General features: G+C 32.4%; 2 protein-coding genes across 5 annotated transcripts in view; one reads left to right on the forward strand and one right to left on the reverse strand.

The window, feature by feature from the left end:
• LOC132700432 (neurotrimin-like) overlaps positions 1 to 20,959 on the forward strand; it is a 152,112-nt gene that overhangs the window by 60,889 nt on the left and 70,264 nt on the right. The window contains exon 1 of one of the 3 annotated variants that reach the window (XM_060667752.1): positions 14,566 to 14,673. The exons of the other annotated variants lie outside the window; for them this stretch is intronic. The gene's annotated coding sequence lies outside the window, so the exon portion shown is untranslated. Of the gene's footprint in view, positions 1 to 14,565; positions 14,674 to 20,959 lie in introns of those variants that run through there. 3 annotated transcript variants of the gene reach the window in all.
• Positions 172 to 14,091, reverse strand: LOC132700431 (uncharacterized). Of its 2 annotated transcripts, XR_009618642.1 has the most exons (14): positions 13,906 to 14,091; positions 13,598 to 13,837; positions 12,864 to 13,185; positions 10,932 to 11,031; positions 10,774 to 10,866; positions 10,568 to 10,723; positions 8,572 to 8,749; positions 8,263 to 8,502; positions 7,642 to 7,975; positions 4,260 to 4,359; positions 4,102 to 4,194; positions 3,890 to 4,045; positions 2,090 to 3,838; positions 1,907 to 2,021 (listed from the first exon to the last, which is right to left on the reverse strand). XR_009618642.1 is itself a non-coding variant. In XM_060667749.1 (13 exons), the coding sequence occupies exons 1-13, from the start codon at positions 14,066 to 14,068 to the stop codon at positions 1,800 to 1,802; spliced, it is 2,397 nt and encodes a 798-aa protein (XP_060523732.1). In that variant the 5' UTR covers positions 14,069 to 14,091; the 3' UTR covers positions 172 to 1,799. The 2 variants fall into 2 exon arrangements, 1 of the variants encoding a protein (XP_060523732.1); XM_060667749.1 differs by lacking the exon at positions 2,090 to 3,838 and having other exon boundaries at positions 172 to 2,021.

Here is a 20,959-nt window from a genome sequence, read left to right on the forward strand (position 1 = left end):
TTCCCATGCAGCGCTTTTTACCATGTATTAAAATGACTGAATCGAATATTAAATGCTACAATTCGATTTAGCAAATTGTAGGGATGGTATTTTTTTCATTTTAAGATACTCCACATTCACATAGAATTATGGGCTTGTAAAAAGAGAAGTCATGTAATCGGTATCTGAAGGAACCTATGTTAGCAAAAACAAATCCTCCTGGCAGCGCGCACGCCACTGGTTCCCTTGATGTTACTCTAATTTATAAGTCTGCATATCGAGCATATATTTATCTACATGAAAAGAAACTATTGCGGCTTATATATGTATTTTATCGGTTTTATGTTCCTCAGTCAAATAAATTATTTTAATGTCTTTACTTATTTGTCCGGCTGTACAAGATAAAGGAGAGTTTTAGATGGAAATCAACGATTTCGGAATCGCGTAAGTTTAAAGACTTTTGTTTTAGTTAAGAGAAACTTTAATTAATTTTTCAAAGAAACTTCCACAGGCTACTGTAATACTCTTTACAAAACTTCTAGATTCCTTCTGCGTCGATTTTTGCTGAGTCGAAATTGCTGACGTTTCGCCAATCATCCTGTTGGCTTCTTCAGAGCTTGACTGAAACTGGCTCGTATTTTACTCTGTACCTGCTTCTTTATTGTTTGTGGGGGGCGCTAATGAGGGGTATAAACACCGCCTCGGATGACTGATTCCCAAATTGGTGAGAGGTAAAGACCTGAGTCGCGGTTGAGATTGTTAGGTTGTTTATAGATTTCTATAGATTCTCGGATTTTTCGTTGGTAGAACAACTGATTGCATGCAAGAATTTTAGTTTTTTCGAATAAAATTTTATGTTCGGTTTCATGAGTGTGTTCGGCAACAGCTGATGAGTAAGGCTCTTTCGTCTTCTTTGAGCCTAGTTGATATTTTTCTTCCGGTCTCTCAATGTATTCTTTGCCGCATATGCATCTCAAATGGAATTTTGACTTTGACGGACCGAAGATGAGAGATTTTTGGACAAGTGGTAAATCTGGTTTTGACGTTATACTTCTTTAGAACTTTTGATATGTGGTCGGTGATGTTTTGAATGTAAGGAAGGACCACAGTGGCAAGTGTAGAATTTCTTTCGACCTCATTGGTATTGGAAGGTTGTGGTGAAGTGTATTTTTTGATGGAACGCTTAATATCTTTAATGTGGAAATTATTAGAGAGAACAGAAGAGAAATGCTCCGTCGATGATACTTTTGTTATTTCGCCTCATAGTCAAGAAACCCTAGTAGATTTTCGTAGACATTTAAACTCGATACACCCTAACGTACGTTTTATCATTGAGTTGGAAGCTAATAATAACTTGCCATTCTTAGATATTCTTATCAATAGAAAATCAGACCTAACATTGGGTCATTGTGTTTACAGAAAATCTACGTACACAGACCGATACCTTAATGCATGGTCACATCACCATATGGCCCAAAAATCATCGGTTATCAACTCTCTTGTTTTAGTGCCGTAAAACTATCTCAGCCCGATTCACTGAAAACAGAATTAAAACACTTTACCTCTGCTTTTCCCAGGGGTACCATAATTTGAGCGGCAGAGGTTTCTCCAGTGATACGTTTACTCCCTTTTCCAGTTTGTGAAGTTTGTAACTATTTGTGCATCCTTTTTTTTGTGCATCCTATATTTGTTATGTATAAAAACAATACAAAATATCTCGATAATGAAGAAGTATTGTTCGATAAAAAGATGAAATGTGCAATGATATTTTAAGTAATTTATATTCTACCTAATTATACTAATTAATTTGCTTACCCATTTCAATTAGAAACGATGCCCCCAAGCCTCCCGCTATTAAAAAAAAAATTGAAAGTTGTGTATTTCGCATGTGTTGTGTATATTTCATTCGCTTTCTGGTCATTTCCTGATAAAATCATTGCTTCGTCTTCCATGAAAATCCTTTGTAGTCTCAAGAAATATGTGGACTGGCACATAATTCCTTTCATGTTTGCCATGGTGCCAAATAAAATCATCGAGATCGCCTGAAATAAAGGTTAACGCGTATGTTATTTTAAATTTTGGAGCTATAATTAACGTAACATGTTTTTACCTCCAAAAATATCAGTTTTAAAAAGACTGGGTAAATTAGCAGCCAGTAGGGTCGAAATCATCAAGTTAATTATTTGAACTATAACAGAATATATAGAATACAATATAGTTTGAAAAGTAGACAAACTTTTTTTTTCCAACCTTCAAATACCACAAACTATCATTGTTTTTTTTGTCAACTGAAACATATTCGTTTGTATATTGTAGTCGGTATCTTATAGGTGGTGCAAATGTGCGACCGCAAAATATTGTATGAATATCCGCTACTCAGTGGCGTTAACAGCTTGGTCAATTCCCTATCCGTTTAATTTTCTTTCTGGAGTAATCTCTTCTTTTAAACGGACTAAAACAAACTAACCAAAACTAACAAAACGATGAATTCTTGACTGTTTCCCATGCAGCGCTTTTTACCATGTATTAAAATGACTAAATCGAATACTAAATGCTACAATACGGTTTAGCAAATTGTGGGAATGGTGTTTTTTCATTTTACGAAACCCCACATTCACATAGAATAAGGAGCTTCTAAAGAGAGGAGCCATGTAATCGGTATGTACCGCCACTGGTTTCTTTGATGTTTTATTTATATTATTTATAAGTCTGCATATCGAGCATGTACTTATCCACATGAAAAGAAACTATTGTGAGTCATATATGTATTTTATCGGTTTTTTGAAATAAATTATTTAACATATGTCTTTAGAGCTTTAGATGGAAATCAACGGTTTCGGAATCGCGTAAGTTTAGAAACTTTTGTTTTAGTGCGGTTTAATTAATGAATTAAAGAAGAACAAAGAAAATTCGTATATTGGTTTTGTTTCCTTCCTCGTTTTTTGCCAATTATAAGGTTATTAAATTTTATTTGTAACCTTTTTTGTTATTAAAAGAGTGGAGCATTATTTGTTTGAAAATATTGATATTTGATATGAATAACATAGGAAATAAAGAAGCAATTTAAGCAAAAGTAATTTGATTAAATGATCGCCGATTTTCATTGAACTAATTTTTTCTCCAAAATATTACAAAATAAGGTGTTCCTAATTAAAATTCAAAAGCGCACTATTTAATAGTTTTTATAAAGTTTAATTGGAGTAATTATTGGGTTTTTGTAATGCAAGAATATGAACTATGAATGAGACACTCTGGAAAATGTTTATGTAATAGGATTCAAAAATATTTTAAAAAGGTAACTTATAACCCGAAAATGATTAAAAAAGCACGGGGTCTAATTTTTCTCTATTTCTGTCTTCTCGCCAAAAATAAATGTCGAATAAATCGAATTGCCATTTTGGGATATAAAACGTAAAGCAAATTTATAGTTAACTTGAACAAACAATATTCCGCTTGCCATGGTAATAATTCTCAGAATCGTTTGTTTTTTAACAATTTTAATTTTAATTCTAATAGCTACCTAATAAAAACGTTTGTATCATCTATCTTTGCGCAAAAAGTTGAGTTTCGTTTTAAAAATATTTTCAATGCATACTGATATCAATCAATAGATATCAATATTGTTCAGGACAATTCTTAAAAAAAAATTGAATATTAAATTGAAATAACATATTGGAAATTGTTATTGTTCATTTTTATGTAATGTTTAGGAACTGCTGCAGTGTAGTGATAAAACATCAAATATACGTACAAAGTTTATTACTAATATTAAATAAAACATTAACATCTTAAGGGATCAAGAAATGTTCTAATTATCACCTGACATAATTGTGCTATACGAATAGGCCAGTTTAAATCGCTAAAAAATGTAATGCATTGTAGAAAAAATCATGAAAAGGCTGCTACTTACAGAGATGGCAGCGTCCAGTGTGATTGGACCGAACGGTCCAATATTGATACTTAAAGGCCTTTGACATCTCATTAGCATGAATTGCATAATGATTTTTGTTTGCGGTGTTTGTTCATACCATCGACTTTCATAAAGAGCCGTTGCTAACTTGGAACTCTGCAGTACAAGATGTGACCAGTTATTGCTAAATAAATTTTGCATATCATGATTACCTCCGTCCTAATTTGGTTAGCATTCCAGGCGAGAAGCATCAAAAAGCTAATCATCGAAATAGAGAATTCAATATTAAAAAGAAGATCCTGCCTCTGAAAATATGATAAAACTACTCATAATTTTGTCTAACGAATAACAAATATCGAAATACAAGTACCGCTAAAATTTGCAATATTCCCGACGCAAACATCAGTGATGACATACTGAATTCGAAGAAAATAATACTTCTCAGCACCTCATTGACAGAATTTATTAATCTAAAATAGTTTGAAAATTAGCAAATGCAAAATAATCACCATGTAAATATGCCAAATTAAATGGACTTTTATTAGCCAATTTTATGCACAATGCAAAAGAAGATTACCAATCTCACCGCCCATATTTATTTCAGTTGACAAAATTACTTCCAAATTATTGGTGTTCGTCTTGTGTTATGTTATAAACGTATTCTTGGGTAGGATATATTCAAGGTTAAAAGTAAAGTAGGTAGTTAGTAACTAAATATTATATTCATGCATTGGTAAAACCCAGTTTTAATGGACTAGTTATTATTTTATGCAGTAAAAGAGAGGAAAGAGAAATTTTGTTGAGTTGACAGAGAAGCGTTTTTGGAAGGCGGTAGTATATTTGATCTAGAGTGAAACCAAAGCTTAATGGTTTCAAGCAAGAAAAAATAAATATTAGATAATTCCTAATTTAACATCTCGCTGAATATTTTCTTTCCAAATCTAGTTTTTGTAAATTGTAAAAATATAATATTTTTATGCACCCTATGGAAAATATTTCTCAGTTCTTAAAGATGGCTGCATTCGTTAATAAAGGCATAGGAGGGTTTGTTTTTTTCTTCTTCTAGTGCTTTATCATCTGCTGACGTTTGCGACTATATTGGCCAATCTAACTTTGTCTACTACCGCACTGAACAACTCGACAGATGTTTTCCCTGTTCATTGCCCAAGGTTGGGTAATCATGAAATTCTGCGCCTAGTAGGACCTGTTTTGCCCTGTGTTATAAGTCTTTTTCTTCTTTTATTCATTCTTTGCAAGATGGTGTCGTTAGTTACATAATGTGTCCCTGAAACGTGCGTCATTCTACGATCTCAATTACTCTCTTCTACTAAATGTTTCTAGTTTTTCGAGCTTAATGTTTTTCACTTGCAGATTAGCTTTGTTGTTTGGATTTTTTGCTAGTGATCATAATCTTGTTTTTTTTTTTTGTTTAAGCTCATGGCATATTATTTTTCAGTTTTAACCAATCTGAGAAATAGAAACGACCTTCGAAAATCACATTCATTTATAAAGAATTTAATTGTATAAAATAAATATAAAGCTATAGAGACATTTTTCAATAGCAAAATAATGAATTTTAATCCCGATTAACATAAGTTTTTGTTCAATTCATTGTAGTATATTTACGATTCTGTTGATTAATTTCTGTAATCATTCTACGTTATTAGATATTAGGACTGTATCATCCACATATCTGAATTTATTTAGCCTCTCTCCGTTAACCAGTATTCCATCTTTACATTCAGTCAAAGTATCATTGAAGAGATGCTCCGAGTAGGCATTAAATAATAAAGGTGATTAAACGCATCCTTGACGGACACCTTTTTTATACTTATTTTGGTAGATGCTGACTCTGCTAGTCGAATTGTGGCTTTTTGTTGACTATATAGGTTGGCATCTTTTATTCCGGATGGATGTAATATTTCAAGGAGCTTTTTATGTGGGACTTTGTCAAACGCCTTTTCAAAATCAGTGAAGCAACGAAACACGTCTCAGTTAAGGTCTTGAGCTCTTTGGATCAAAACTTGAATACCAAATAATGCTTCTCTGGTTCCTATGAAATGTCTAAGGGTGTAGGGTTAGAACATGATTCATCAAGCTAATCGTGCGATGTTCTGCGTATTTTTTGGCGTTGCTGGACTTAGGGATTTGGATGAAGGTTGATAAAAGCCATTCTCTTGGCATGTTGCCTGTTTGATATATTTTATTGAACTTTGTTAGGATATCTATGTGGCCTTTTTTCAGTTCTTTAAGAAGTCCTATCTGATTTCATCAGAGCCTTGTGCTTTATTGGTTTTTAGTCTTTTGATTGTTTGTTTCTTCCTTAGTAATATTAATAACCTCTTTTACTTCTATGTATTCTGGATCCTGATAATTTTCTTCATGAAACAGTTCAGTCATATATTCGCAATGTCATATGATCGCAATGTAATCAACCTGCTTTCTTATTATATTGTTATTGTTGTCAGCGGGAGACTTCCAGGTGTATAATCGTCTAAGTGGGAGTTTAAAGAATGTATTCATTAAGGCAAGAGTGTGTTTTTCGCAAAACTCGACTAACATTGCGGGTGCGAAGTCCGTATTTTCCCACCACTCTATCTTCCTCTCCATTTCCAACTTTGGCATTGAAATCTAGAAGGAGTAAAGTTATATCTTATTTCTTAATTTATTGCTGGATGTCTTCTTCATTGCTACCAGCTGTTGAAGCGTAGGTCTGAATAATATTGATATTGGTTGTTTTTTATTGATTATGATAGCTACTTCGTTATAGTATTGAGGATTATCATTTCCTGAGTAGTAAATGCGATGGTCTATAACTGTACACTCCCCGCTTCCTGGCCATCTCAGTTGACTGCAGTCTAGAATGTCTATTTTCAGGCGCTTAATCTCTTTGACCACGTGGTCAGGTTTGTTATTCACGGTCCGCGAGCCAGTTTGGTCATGCGTTTAAAGATGATTTCCATAGATTTTAATTCAGTTAATGCGTTGGTGCTGTACATATCCTCTGTGAGACTTGTCTTTTGCATAGCTTAATCAATTCCTGCCTTCCAGCTTTTCCGTGGACTGCCTCTTTTCCTTCTTTGTGCTGGCCTCCACTCATAAATTTTTTTGGGTATTCTGTCCTCGCTCATTCGACTGATATGTCCAATTTTCTACATTCATTCTGTTCAAAATTTCGTCATTTTTGATTTTGTTCATTAATGTGGTTTTACGGCACCTTCTCCAATACATCATTTCTGTAGAAGCTACCTTTTCTTTCATAGCCTTTGACATTTTCCAAACCCCTGACCCATATGTGAACAAAGGAATTAAACATTTTGCTATTAGTTTTTTGGGATAGGGATAACGTAATTGACGTATGCCATTTTTCCTTTATTAATTTTGTTTTGTACTTCTACTTCGTCTCTTCCGTCCGATGTTTTAGTAACTTATACTGATTTGTATATTTAATAGTTCCCAACAAAATATTTTTTATAAAATAGAAAAATCAACAAAAGCGGCAAGAATATTTTTCTGGTTTTAACCAATCTGAGAAATAGAAACCTTCGATAATTGTATAAAATAATTATAAAACAAGTAGAGATCTTTCTCAATAGCGAAATAATTAATTTTAATCACGAGTAACTTAATTTTTTGTTTAATTCATTGTAATATCCACAATTTAAAGAAAAGGGTCTGTATTTTTTTGATATCTAAATACAAATTTTTTGAGTTGGGCATAGTCATATACATCCAGGAGTAGCGATACTTACTCAATTAGTCTTTGATGTTTTACGCATAACCTTCGTACTGTATCTACTCCATTCGTCATAATGTCGCGATTAATGTAGCTCGTACCAAAATTTCGAAACTGGTGCTCCATTATTTTAAGCTTTGCTCTTAGGAAAATAAGTATTGTCGTAGTAAATATTTGTACTACGGCTACATAAAAGGCTGTCACAGCGATGTCAAGAAGTTGACTCATGAGAGTCAAAATGTGGTACCTATTTTTGTCCCAGGGATACCATAATTTAAGCGGCAAAGGGCTCTCCAGTGATACGTTTACTCGCTTTCCCAGTTTGTGAACTTTGTAACTATTTTCGCATCCTGAAATAATTATAGGTTTAATTGCTTCAAATGGAAAAATATATTTTTTATGCAATATACATTTTACCACAAATTTACAACTTAATACAGATATCGAATGTTTTTGGTATTTTGCAAATGTAGATTCCAGAATTTTGAGTTTCCAAGTTTTTCGAGTTTTCATCCTTTTGAACCCTAAATCTTGAAAACAATATGTATTGATCGTTGAAAATTTCAAATGTGCAAAAATACTATAATAATAATAACTAATTTTTATTAAATGTAACTGGAGCAACAATGTTGCTTACCCGTTTCTATTAGAAACGATGCCGCCAAACCTCCAGCTAATAAAAAAAACTTGGAAAGTTTTTTACTGTATATAATGTGTTTTGTGTATATTTTATTGGCTTCCTGGTCATTTCCTGATAAAAGCATAGCTTCGTCTTCCATAAACATCGTTTGTAGCTTCAAAAAATCTTTGGACTGGCACATAATTCCTTTCATGTTTGCCATGGTGCCAAATAAAATCATCGAGATCGCCTGAAATGCTAGTATAAAGGTTGACGCGTACGTTTTCGAAAAATTTTGGGGTTATAATTAGAATAATATGTTTTTACCTCCGGAAACGTCAGTCTTGAAAAGAACAGGTAAATTAGCAGCCAGAAGCGTCGGAATCATCATGTTAGTTATTTGAAATATAACTGAATAAATAAAATACAATATATTTTGAAATGTAGACCAGCTTTTTATTTTCAGCCTCCAAATACCACAAATTATCATTGTTTTTTTTGTGAACTGAAACATACTTGTTCATATATTTTCGCGCCATAGAGTCAACACCTCTATGTAGTCGGTATCTTATAGGTGGAATAATGACATGCAAATGTGTGACAGCAAAATATTATATTAATATTCGCTAGTCAGTGGCGTTAACAGTTTGATCATTTAATTTTTTTCTGAAGTAATCTATTGTGTTAAATATCTCAAAAGAATTACAAAGTATTTTAAACAATTATTTGCAGTATTCAATTATGCCCCAATTAATCATAATTAACCAAACTATGTAGAGAAATAGGTATTGAAATGTCTGAATCGGACACCAAAAGGAGATCATTTCATTGGTTTTAGCAGCTTGTGGGGATCGTGCATGTTCATTTTACGGAATTCCACACTCACAGAGAATAAGGAGCTTGCAATTAGAGGAGCCAAATAATCGGTATGTGAACCCCATGTTAGCAAAAACAAATCGGCATGGCGGCCCGCACGCCACTGGTTCCTTTGATGTTACTCTAATTTATAAGTCTGCATATCGAACATATACTTATCTACATGAAAAGAAACTGCGACTGTATTTTATTGGTTTGTGTTTCGCAGTGAAATGAATTGTTTAAAATATGTCTTTATTTATTTGTTCGGCTATAAGAGATATAGGGAGAGTTTTAGATTGAAATGTACTTTCAACGATTTCAGAATAGCGTAAGTTTTAAGAGGTGTGTTATTGTTAAAAGAAAATTTAAACCTCTACTTTAATTAATGAATCAGTTCGTCTAGGTTGGTTCCGTTTCTTTATAATTTTTTGCACTTTGATTCAATTATACGCTGGTTTATTTTTGTTTAAATTTTTTTTTTCATTAAAATAGTGGAGCGTTAATTATTAACAACTTCTTTAATTATAGGGTATATTATACAAATCACAAGATAAATTTGATTATATCATCACAATTTTTAATTAACCAAAATTTTTAATTTTTCAAGAAAAAATAGTCAATTGAAAAGCTCAATAGTTTTCATTTATTAAATATAATACCAAATGAAAGATGGTAATATAATTTGTCCAAATATCTAGTCTTGTAGAACCAACATTATGCAGTGCAATAAACTCGAGGTTGTTTTCATATTAAGGTAACTGGTAACTGTAAATTGCTTTTCAATAACCTAGAGTGCATGAATATGGCAATCACAAGGTTTAACTATTTTTTACCCTTTCTGTCTCTTCTACAAAAAATAAATGTACTAAATCGAATTGCTATTTCGCCATATAAAATATGAAGTAAATTTGTTGTTAATTCGACAATAGAAATGCATTTTCCGTTTGTCATAGTAATAATTTCACTTCAAGATGGCTAACCAAACACTGATTTTAAGAACGCCCATATTAATAGTTTCTTTTGATAATATTTGAAAGTAATCAAATTATGAAATAAATATTGTTCGATATACATCTTGCCTGTAATGAACTCTGAGAATCGTTTGGTTTTTAGCTACTCATACTTAAAGTTGTTGGTATTAATATTAGTCAATAGAGCCAAGTTGCTCTTCGAAATTTCTTGTCGAATATGAAATGAAAATAAAATAGAAGAAAAATCCTTTATTGTCCATGGTTATGCAATTTTTAATAATTGATGAAGTGTATGCTTATCTGCAGTGGCGATAAGACAACAAGTATAGAATCAGAGTTTGTTACTAATATTAAAGAAAACAATAACACTTTTAGAAAATAAAAAAAATGTCTTCTAGTTATCGCCTGACATAATTGTACTATACGAATAGGCCAGTCTAATTCGCTAAAAAATACGCATGTTGAAAAAAAATCACAGCATGGCAGCTACTTACAGACATGGCGGCATCTACTGTTATTGGACCTAGTGGGCCAATATTTATGCTTAAAGGTTTCTGACATCTCATCAGCATGAATTGCATAATGACTTTTGTTTGGTGAGTTTGTTCATACCATCTACTCTCATAAAGTGCCATTGCTAACTGGGAACTCTACAGTATGAGATGTGGAGAGCTAAGTAAATTTTGCATAACATAAATACCTCCGTCCTAATTTCGTTGGCATTCCAAGCGAGAAGCATCAAAAAACTGATCATCGAAACGGAAAATTCAATATTAAAAAGCAGATCCTGCTTCTAAAAATATATCAGAATTATTTATAATATTTTCTAACGAATACCAAATATCGAAATACTAATACCGCTATAACTTGGAAAATTCCTGCTGCAAACATCACTGATGACATACTAAATTCGAAGAAGATAATATTTCTCATCACGTCATTAACAGATTTTATTATTCTAGAAAATTTGAGGAATTATTGTGTTATTATTTTTAAATATAATGGTGTAAATATTGTTCTAAATAAATAAGAACCAAAAGTTCAGATTTTCACGAAATTATATATTATGACATGACAATTGTAATATTTACAAACTACCTGCTACTATATATACCGAAAAATGACCATAAAACCTTAATTAATCTTGTTGCGAGAATTTAAGTTGATTTAATTGATCGTTAAGCAATACATTTGAATGTCTCATTTTGTTAATCTCCATGGCTTCCAATAAATGTAATTTTCTACTTTTTGTGGCTGTGTGTAATATATCAAAATTGTCGTCAAAAATGTGTTTTTCTGTGTTTAAGTGTGTAGCATAATTAGAATCTAGACTATTGTTTTTAAACGCTCTTGTATGTTCGTTAATGCGTTTCTTGAAGGATCTACCTGTTTGTCCAATATAAATTTTAGAACAAGATCCACACTTCAACCTGTAGACACCTGATTTTTAGGATTTTGGACATTTCGATTTATTGTTTTTTAAATATTTTCCTATTTTGTTGTTAGTTCTGAAAGCTATTTTTAAACCACATTTTGACAAATGTTTTGAGACATACATACATAGGAGAACCTAGCGAAAAAGTTTCAAAACATTTGTCAAAATGTGGTTTAAAAATGGCTTTGAAAACTAACAACACAATAGGAAAATATTTAAAAAACAATAAATCGAAATGTCCAAAATCCCAAAAATCAGGTGTCTACAGGTTGAAATGTGGATCTTGTCCTAAAATTTATATTGGACAAACAGGTAGATCCTTCAAGAAACACATTAACGAACATATAAGAGCGTTTAAAAACAATAGTCCATTTTTGACGACAATTTTGATAATTTACACACAGCCACAAAAAGTAGAAAATTAAATTTATTGGAATCCATGGAGATTAACAAAATGAGACATTCAAATGTATTGCTTAACGATCAATTAGATTTAAATACCTCTCCTTTATTGAACTTATATTCTCGCAACAACATTAATTAAGGTTTTATGGTCATTTATCGGTATATATAGTAGCAGGGAGTTTGTAAATATTACATTTGATAAAGACACTGTGTTGTCGAAACAATTGTCATGTCATAATATATAATTTCGTGAAAATCTGAACTTTTACTTCTTATTTATTTCGATAAATGGATTTGCATCAAGTAAAAGCCACCTCAGTTCAATATTGTTCTAAACTAACTAGACTAGCTTTTTTTTCTAAAGTAAAAACAAAGCTTTGTACATGTGTATGTTAAAATCTAAACTGACATTGCCATTTAATATTATATTTTTTTCATTCTAAAATCACTGGCATATTAACCGAGCACATATTAAATGTCTACTTCTCTGTTTTTTTAATTTGTATAAAATAAATTGTAATATTAGTATATAGTAATAATATTTTTAGTTTGGGCCATTTCATTTTATTGTAATACACAAATTAAAAAGTATTATTTTATTGCTTAAATTTGTTTTATATTTTTTTAAATTCCGATCATTCTGTTTGTTCTGTTTTGTATTTTTTATTTGACATGCACAATTATTTATGTACTACGTAGTACATGGAACACGTCTATTATTATTTTCATAACAATTGTAGAAAACAATAATATACATACAATTAAGCAACTTCCGATGTGACCTATATGGACTGGTTCCTAAGATAAGTACATATTTAAATTTGAAGCATACTGCCGTTTTTGCATCGTCTGTTGTGCAACTGCACTTTGATAATTTTATTAGTTTGTATGAGTTCAGTATCTAACTTTTTGCATTCCTAGTACGAACAGGACGTAATAAATATACTCACTGAATTAATGTTTGGTGTTTGAAGCATAATTTTTGAATAGTTTCCACTTCGTCAAAATGGTTCAAATGTAAACCAAAATTTCTAAATTGGTGCTGCAATATTTTAAGCTTTGCCCTTAAGAACGTTAGCAGCGTTGTAGTAAATATTTGTGCCACCGCTACATAAAAGGCTGATACAGCTATCTCAACGAACTGGCTCAACATCAAAAAGATGTGGTATTTATTTTTGTCCCAAGGATACCATAATTTAAGCGGTAAAGGTTTCTCTAATGACACGTTCGTGTGTTTTTGCATTTTGTGAACTTTGTAGCTATCTAAGCAACCTAAAATAATTCATAATTGGAGTTAGAATAAAACCGACTTTTTTAAAATTTCTTATTTAACAATATTATAAACACATCAGCCGAAGCTTTTTTTTAATGCTTAGATTTAAAAAACCGAACATAGCGCCTAGAAGAAAAAAAAAGATTGTGAAAAATAGCCGTTAGTTTGAAATGAGGCTCTTTGTAATTGCACTTTCCTATAAGAACATCTAACTAGTTTTCTATCTATTGTTCTATTATAGTTCCTGAGATCTCAATACATGATAATAGATAGTCGACTTAGTTGATTTTGGGAGCAATGATTTTCTCCTACTTAAACATTTTCCATTGTTTTGTTTTAAAACCAGTAATAAACATAGAGTTATTTTATTCTTGTGAAATATCATATTGTGTTCTCCTAATCTTTGCTTACCCATTTCGAACAGAACTGATGCTGCCAAAGCACCTGCTAGTAGAAAGAACTTCGAAAGTTTCTTACTGTAATGAACATGTGTTGTGTATATTTTATGCACATCTTCATCTTTTCCTTCTAGAAGTATCGTTTCATGTTCCAACACAATTTTCTGTAGCTTCAAAAAACATTTCGACTGACACATAATTCCTTTCAAGTTTGCTAGGATGCAAAATAGAATCATAGAGAGTGCCTGAAATGCTAATCACGATTGTTTAGTGTAATTATTTCAAATTTATAACTAATAGTTAGGACAATATAAATTTTACCTCCAGATATGTCTTCTTTAAAAAGAACGGGTAAATTAGCAGTCAGAAGTATCGGAATAATCATGTTAATTGTTTGAATAATAACGGAATGTATGGAATATAATATTTTTTGAAATCTGGATAAGCTTTTCATTTCCAGCCTCCAAACTCCACAAATTATCATTGTTTTTTTCGCGAATTCGATCATCATTTGTAAATTCTAGTAGTGCTAATATTTCTATTGCGTGTTCTTATACGTGAAGTGCAGATATGCGACTGCGAATATTTTATATATTTATATCCATTAGACAGTGGCGTTTACCATTAGGTAAATTCGCACTCGTTTGTTATCATTTTGAACAATATATATTTGTAACATTTACATACATTTTTGAAGCTTTCCAGTGAAGTAAGGGAAGTCCTTGACTTAACTACCCTGGTAATTTTTATACCGTGGTTTGAAACGCATGAATTGCACAAACAACTTCGCATTTATGAAATTGGAGGCGCGTACACCACTGGTTCCTTTGAAGTTTCTTTAATTTGTAAGTCGGTTTATCAAACGTATACTTACCCAACATGAAAAGAAAATGTTCCCACCCAATTATTTTCTTGGTTTGTCTTTCCCAGTGAAATAAATTATTTAAAACCGATCTTTATTTATTTGTTCGGTTTCGGTAAACGAGTGTTGCCTTTGTTGTCTTAGGGATGTTTAGAAAAGTTTTGTTTCATCTGGGAAGTGACCTTAAGCCTATTCTTAATGAAGAAAACAGGAAATTCACTGTGTTTGTAAGCATTCACCTAAATTATGCATACCTAAATTAGTGAATTAATTTTTAAGGATTAATTCCGTTCACTCGAAAATGTGTATAGTTGGTAATGCTAAGATTGGCTCTAAATAGTTACTAAATGTCTCGTAGTCTACATTAATTAAATCATATTTCCAAAATGATATTCGTTTTACTACATGGTATAAGCTTTCAAATAAGTTGAATTTTCCAAATTGCTAGTTTTCATCGGAACCGAGAATATCGTACAGTCTGCCTGTATCTTCATCGCGTTGGCTTTGATTAGTTTTGGTTAGTCGATCCTCCCCAATAAAACTTTAAGGATGTTATTACCTATTGCTATTAACAAAAAAATTATTCTTACTTGAGTGACAAGGCAGGGGTAAGGTATGTTTCTTTCTTTCTGATATATTTCTTGAGTGTTGACTATTTGTGACAGTGTTGAATAATCGTTTTTACAGTGCGTTTCGAAAAAGTTGTTTTACGAGAATACAGCAATGTCGCGTCGAAATTGTTTGTCATTTGATGCAAAACAGGTTGTGAAAAATCTGTATGGGACTTTGATCAGTAGAGGACTTATTAAACATGAAGCGTTAAAAGAAACCTGTAACTCACAAAAACGCCAATATCATCGATAAGGGATATTATTAATAGTGAAGAATTGAAGAGAAGGAATAAACGTAGTGATTTTCAAGCTCACCTTATAGACAATAGTGATCAGGACCTAATAAGAAGGAAAATATATTGTCTCTATCAAAGCGAATTTGGTTCCTACCTTGGATAAACTGGAAAAGAAGCTAGAAAAAGATGAAACCAATTTAAGTATAAGCCGTGCCACCCTCCATTGAGTTTCTTGTAAAATGGGATTTAAGTAGCGCAAAATAGACAAAAGCAAGTAGTAATGGAATCACACAGGTTACGCACTTTATTAATTCAAGAAATTAAAAGATATAGATTAGACAACAAAACTCGAAAGGACCTTCAAATAAAGGATAACGCATCACGCTGGGTGAGAAGACTGAGTTGTCCCAAACTGCTTGTTGTTGTATTGTATATTTGTTAGAAAATGATATTTACTTTTGAATTCAGTAATAAAAAAGCACAACCTTTGGAAGTCCTAAATTCATAGGCAATTAAAAAACAGTATGTTTGCGATAATTTGGCTGAACAGGCTGGGCATACTGTTTTACCTCTTCCTCCATATCATCGCATGTTTAACCTCATAGAGCATTTGTGGAACCAAGTCAAATAAAACGTCAGAGCAGAAAATTTTACTCATACTTTAAATCCCAGTGTTATAAGTTTGATAAAAAAAATAACTATACCAATTGACAGCTCGAAAAATTTAGTGCAGGTACACAATAAAAGAATTGAAGACTCTTAGATTTAGATACAAAACAACATAAATCCTGTTGTAATGAATTATAATGACGATTCTGATAGTGAATCAGAATTAGATTTAGGCATGTAGAATAAAAATGTAATTATGTATAGATATTCCTAGATATGAATTTATTTTATATATTTAATTTAATTGTTTTTTCTTAGTGTAATTTAATAAGATTATACTCACCTAAATAAACAAAAAAAATATATTATTAACAAAACCTTTGAGAGTTCGTCTGTTATGTTCTATCTTGTAATACCTACCGGACCCGAGTTTTATTGCCGTCGGCAAGTAACTTGCATAATTGCGGGCAAAAGCCACGATGAAGATTGAGACACAGTATATCACAAATTAAATTTTTCGATACATAAATTTTTGAAGTATGACAATAAAAATTTAATGAATCGCACAATCAATATATAAATGTAAATACTTAAGGATAATGCATTTTCATTTTAGGAAACGCACAAAATATGAAGTGTGCAAATTTCATGCAATCGATAAAGTGAATCCTGATGTTCGCTAAAGAATAAAAATGAAAATTACACTTTAGAAAATCTCACCTCCAGAACGTATGATCGCCTATTTCTCCTTTTCATTGTGTCGAATGGATTGATAATGTGGCGAAGCATCCTCAAAATTGTTATTTTTCCTAGGAAATGTACAATACAATAAAATACAAAACAATACAGACCAAATGTAAACTATTGATTGATTTAAGGCATGCATTATTGAGACTACGGATTAAACAAAATCAAAAATCGGTATTATTGCAAACTTTAATAAGTTGTACATTGTACATTTATTCACCAATCGATCGGCACCTCTGTTTAAACATTAAATTTAATTTTTATTTAAAAGTAGAGAAAATTGGAATAGACTGATAACTTGGTTATTTTTGGTTTAAGAAAAAAAATCAGAATAACCTATATATAATAACTTTATTTATATAAGTGCTTAATAAGTAGCGTCAACAATAAAGAAGTTAGCAATGCGCCGATGTTCATGCGTAATATGCGTATGGTATTAAGGGAAAACAGCACCCTTATTTCGTATTTAGAGGTAAATTAGGTCCAGAGATTGCTAACACCGACATATTAATACTAAATTGATATTATTAACTGGTTTTTATCTAAGAGCCGTTTTTTAAAATCTACTGAAAAAATATCATCGTTCACAAATTCTTGGCCGAAGGCCGAAAACATTTGAAATAGCTCGCCACTGTGCTACCTACGAAGTTGACGTTTTAAAGTGACTGAAATTTTTATGTTTTAATTAATTTCTGACAAATTGTTGAGCTTGTTTGTCAAGTTTATACCGGAAAATGCAATGATAATATTTACATGAAGTTTTGCATTTCATTATTAACGTATTAATTGCATTGCTTGGATAAACAATTCACATTATTTTAACATATTGCTCAGGTGCAGGTGGAATTTTAAGAACCCGAATGATCAATGTTTGTCACGAATTAATACTTCGTCTCTTATAACAGCAGGCAATTTTTAAAAAATTGTATTTGTTAGTCTTTAAATAAAAAGTTAAACGCATTTAAGTTTATATTAAATACTAATGAATTAACAGAGTTTAACACTTAAATTGTTTAATAGTCTCGATTTCAGTTTTTTAGAGCAATTCGTGTGTGCCGTCGGAGTAGCAGCTGTGTGCAATTTGTATTTTAGATAGCTCCCATAAAAATAAGCTCAATGGTGTTAAATCGAGCGACAGGCAATTTAGAAACATATCCGCGATCAATCCACGGATAAACTTACTCGAAATATTTGAGAATACCTATATTTACAATAAACGATCGACTGAAATGTCTGGTGGTAAGAAAGAAATGCTTTAACTCGAGTTACTAAAACTTCGAGTATTAGTGTAGGAAATTCAAAGTATTAAACTTCCTAAAACCATGTTTATGCGTGCAAATGGTTGGCCCAAAATCTATTTTCGAAGTCGTTTTTTGACTTATTTCACATTCATGTTTTTCACTTTCTTGACATCTCTATTTTTGCCGACACAGAAGGCCAGTCCAGAGCATTCGTAATCATTAAAATGTAACCTGTAGACCCGTTGCTTACTGCAAGCCAAAAAAGGAGAATACGATTTCATTATATATAAACTAGTCCAGTGGTTAAAATCATCGCAATCGTATTAGGAAATTTAACGTGTTTAGAAAGTCTTCATTTTGTGTCAAGAATTACACCTTAATTTACAAACTCGATCCATTGATATTGTGACCAGGGACTAGAATGGGCAGGGCCCAACCCAGTATGTATTCTCAATCACAATCAGATGTTTGCATTGTCTGCTATGCGAGAGAAAGACTGGAATATTCAATGCCCATCGCGATAATGCACTGCGCTTTATTAAAGCGATGTATAGTGCCACAGTCAGTCACTCAGTAAAGCGAAAATATAAATAATTAACTGATGTAATCTTTATATACATTATTGGTAGTGTTTTAAAGTGATTTTAACTGTCACTGACATCACAATATAAATGGTGCCTTCTAAGATCCTCCTGTATTCCTTACCTCTAAAAGAATTTGATTTCTCAAGAGGGTTGAATTCAATAGTTTATTTTGCAATAAGTGTGGTAATCGGCATTTTTGTTACGAGTTTCTTTGGCACGAGCGGAGCGAGTGCTTAATATACGACTTAAAAATTTTAAAAAACGTGTTGCTGACATGACCGTCACTATTTACAAACGTCAAAATTCAAGCCGTGTGGTAAAATTTCCGAAAACATCCGATTGCTCCTAAACCCGTGCGGTATTATTCCGGAAATGTCCGTAGTTGCTCGCAGCCGTAGGAAAGGAAACTGTCGTGATAAAATGACACCGCACGCTAGTCCGGTGTATAATTGGGTATTTTGCAGAAGGCAGTAAAAAATAGTATATTATGCAACAAGTGTGGTAAACGGCATTTGAGTCACGAGTTTATTTGGCACGAGCGGAGCGAACACGTATACATTCGCTGATGGAATTGTGACGTGACTTGAGAACTAGTAAACTTCAAAATACCATCCATGACTAAAAACATCCACCCAAGCCCGTGACTAATGTATGTATTTTACAGAAGGGAACAGAAAAAAGTATTATTGTTTTCACGGGAACATTATTTTATATAAGTTGTGCAAAATACAGAATGCTTAATTTATCGTGGCTATAGATGGCCGCTTAAAAACTTAATTGAACGCCGTATATAATATGTTGGGTACGAATTCCATATAAACAGTGAGGAGAGTTTCGGATGTGATATTGAATTTAGCGATCTTAATAAAGATCCACCCCCGAACTTAATGCCCGACGTACCTGTCGACATTTTAGATTGCTCTCGACCCACCTCTTACTCCGGAATATTAAAGCTGGGCGCAAATTGGAATATCGAAAACTTTTAACGAACGAACTTCGTAGAACAATTCGGAAACCTTTCGATACCAAATCGATGTCCGCGGTCTAAAACTTCGCACAGGTTATTAGCGTTTGCAGGCGAACTCAAATTGTCACTGGAAATAAATATGAATGAAATACCGAACGAAATATTCTGGGTATGACGAAATTTTGCATATTTTAACATCACTTTTCTGATAGACTGACTCTAGTATAATCTAGAATATTGGACGCTCTGTGTGTATCGCAGAATATTACGAATTTTATGGGTTTATGAAAAAAAAAAAAAAAAAAGGGAAATCGTAATAACTATTAAAAAGAGGAAACCTCAACAAATAGTAAATATTTCAACTCATAATGCAAGGGAAAATAAGTGGAAGAACATCAATGAGAAGAAGAAGACATTCCTGGTTAGTAAATCTGCGCGAATGGTTGAAATCCACCAGTACCAATCTGTTCAGAACAGCAGTGTCGGAAATACGCATAGCTTTGATGATTACCAACCTTCGGAATGAAGACGACACTTGAAGAAGAAGAAGAACACAGTCGCCAAAATCATACAATATTTTCTAATAAAATGCCATTAAATAAGCAGATCCTTAATCTAAACGGTAATTTCCATATTTCAATATTGCGTAGCTATGTTAGTGTCACCATCTTAGAACGCGATAAAAGAAAATACTGGAAAATGAAAAATGAAAAACCTAACCGACTCGTAGGAATGGCTGCAGATGCGAATAAAAGGCTTTATTTTTCGATGTGAATCCCTGGGATGAAATGCAAATTGAATCATACTAAGCTGAATGTTTATAAATCGTTCATTATGCCGTTCATTAAAATCCATGTCTGAATTTGCGACAAAGAGATATAACGGAAATGGAAGAAATAATGCCTTTGCAGTTTTGAATTAAATTTTTTTTGTGTCAGTAGATAACAAAGTGCGATCTCCTCCGGCGAGTCGTTAGAAAAGTTTAAAGGAAATGAAAGAAAACTTCGGTATTGCAACCTTATCAGCATTTTGAATGCGTATTCCCTTTACAGTTTTGAATTAAACTTTTTTGTCTCAATTAAAAAGGAGAGCTCTTGTGAACAAAATGGTACATTATGCAACAAGTGCAGTAAATGACATTTGACCCACGAGCTTATTTGACACGAGCGGAGCGAGTGTTTAATAAACGAGTGACAAAAAGTTTGCCGAACATGTTGCATACTATACTTTTTCTACGACCGTTAGTTTTTGGGTACATTTTCGCAAAACAACACGAACACATTCACTGATATGACCGTCAGAATTGTCAAATGTCAAAATTCAAGACTTGGGAAATTTCTCCGAAAACATCCCATTACTCCCAAACCCGTGCGGTAATATCCCGGAAATGTGGCTCGGATCCGTGGGAAACGAAACTGACGCAGTAAAGTGACGCTTCCCGTACATTAGATCGCTGTGTAATTAGGTATTTTACAGATGGGCGTAGAAAAACATATATTTTCAAATTCATTAAAACAT

The sequence above is a fragment of the Cylas formicarius genome, unplaced genomic scaffold (assembly GCF_029955315.1).
Source record: "Cylas formicarius isolate icCylForm1 unplaced genomic scaffold, icCylForm1.1 PGA_scaffold_4__25_contigs__length_36172078, whole genome shotgun sequence".
Taxonomy (NCBI): domain Eukaryota; kingdom Metazoa; phylum Arthropoda; class Insecta; order Coleoptera; family Brentidae; genus Cylas; species Cylas formicarius.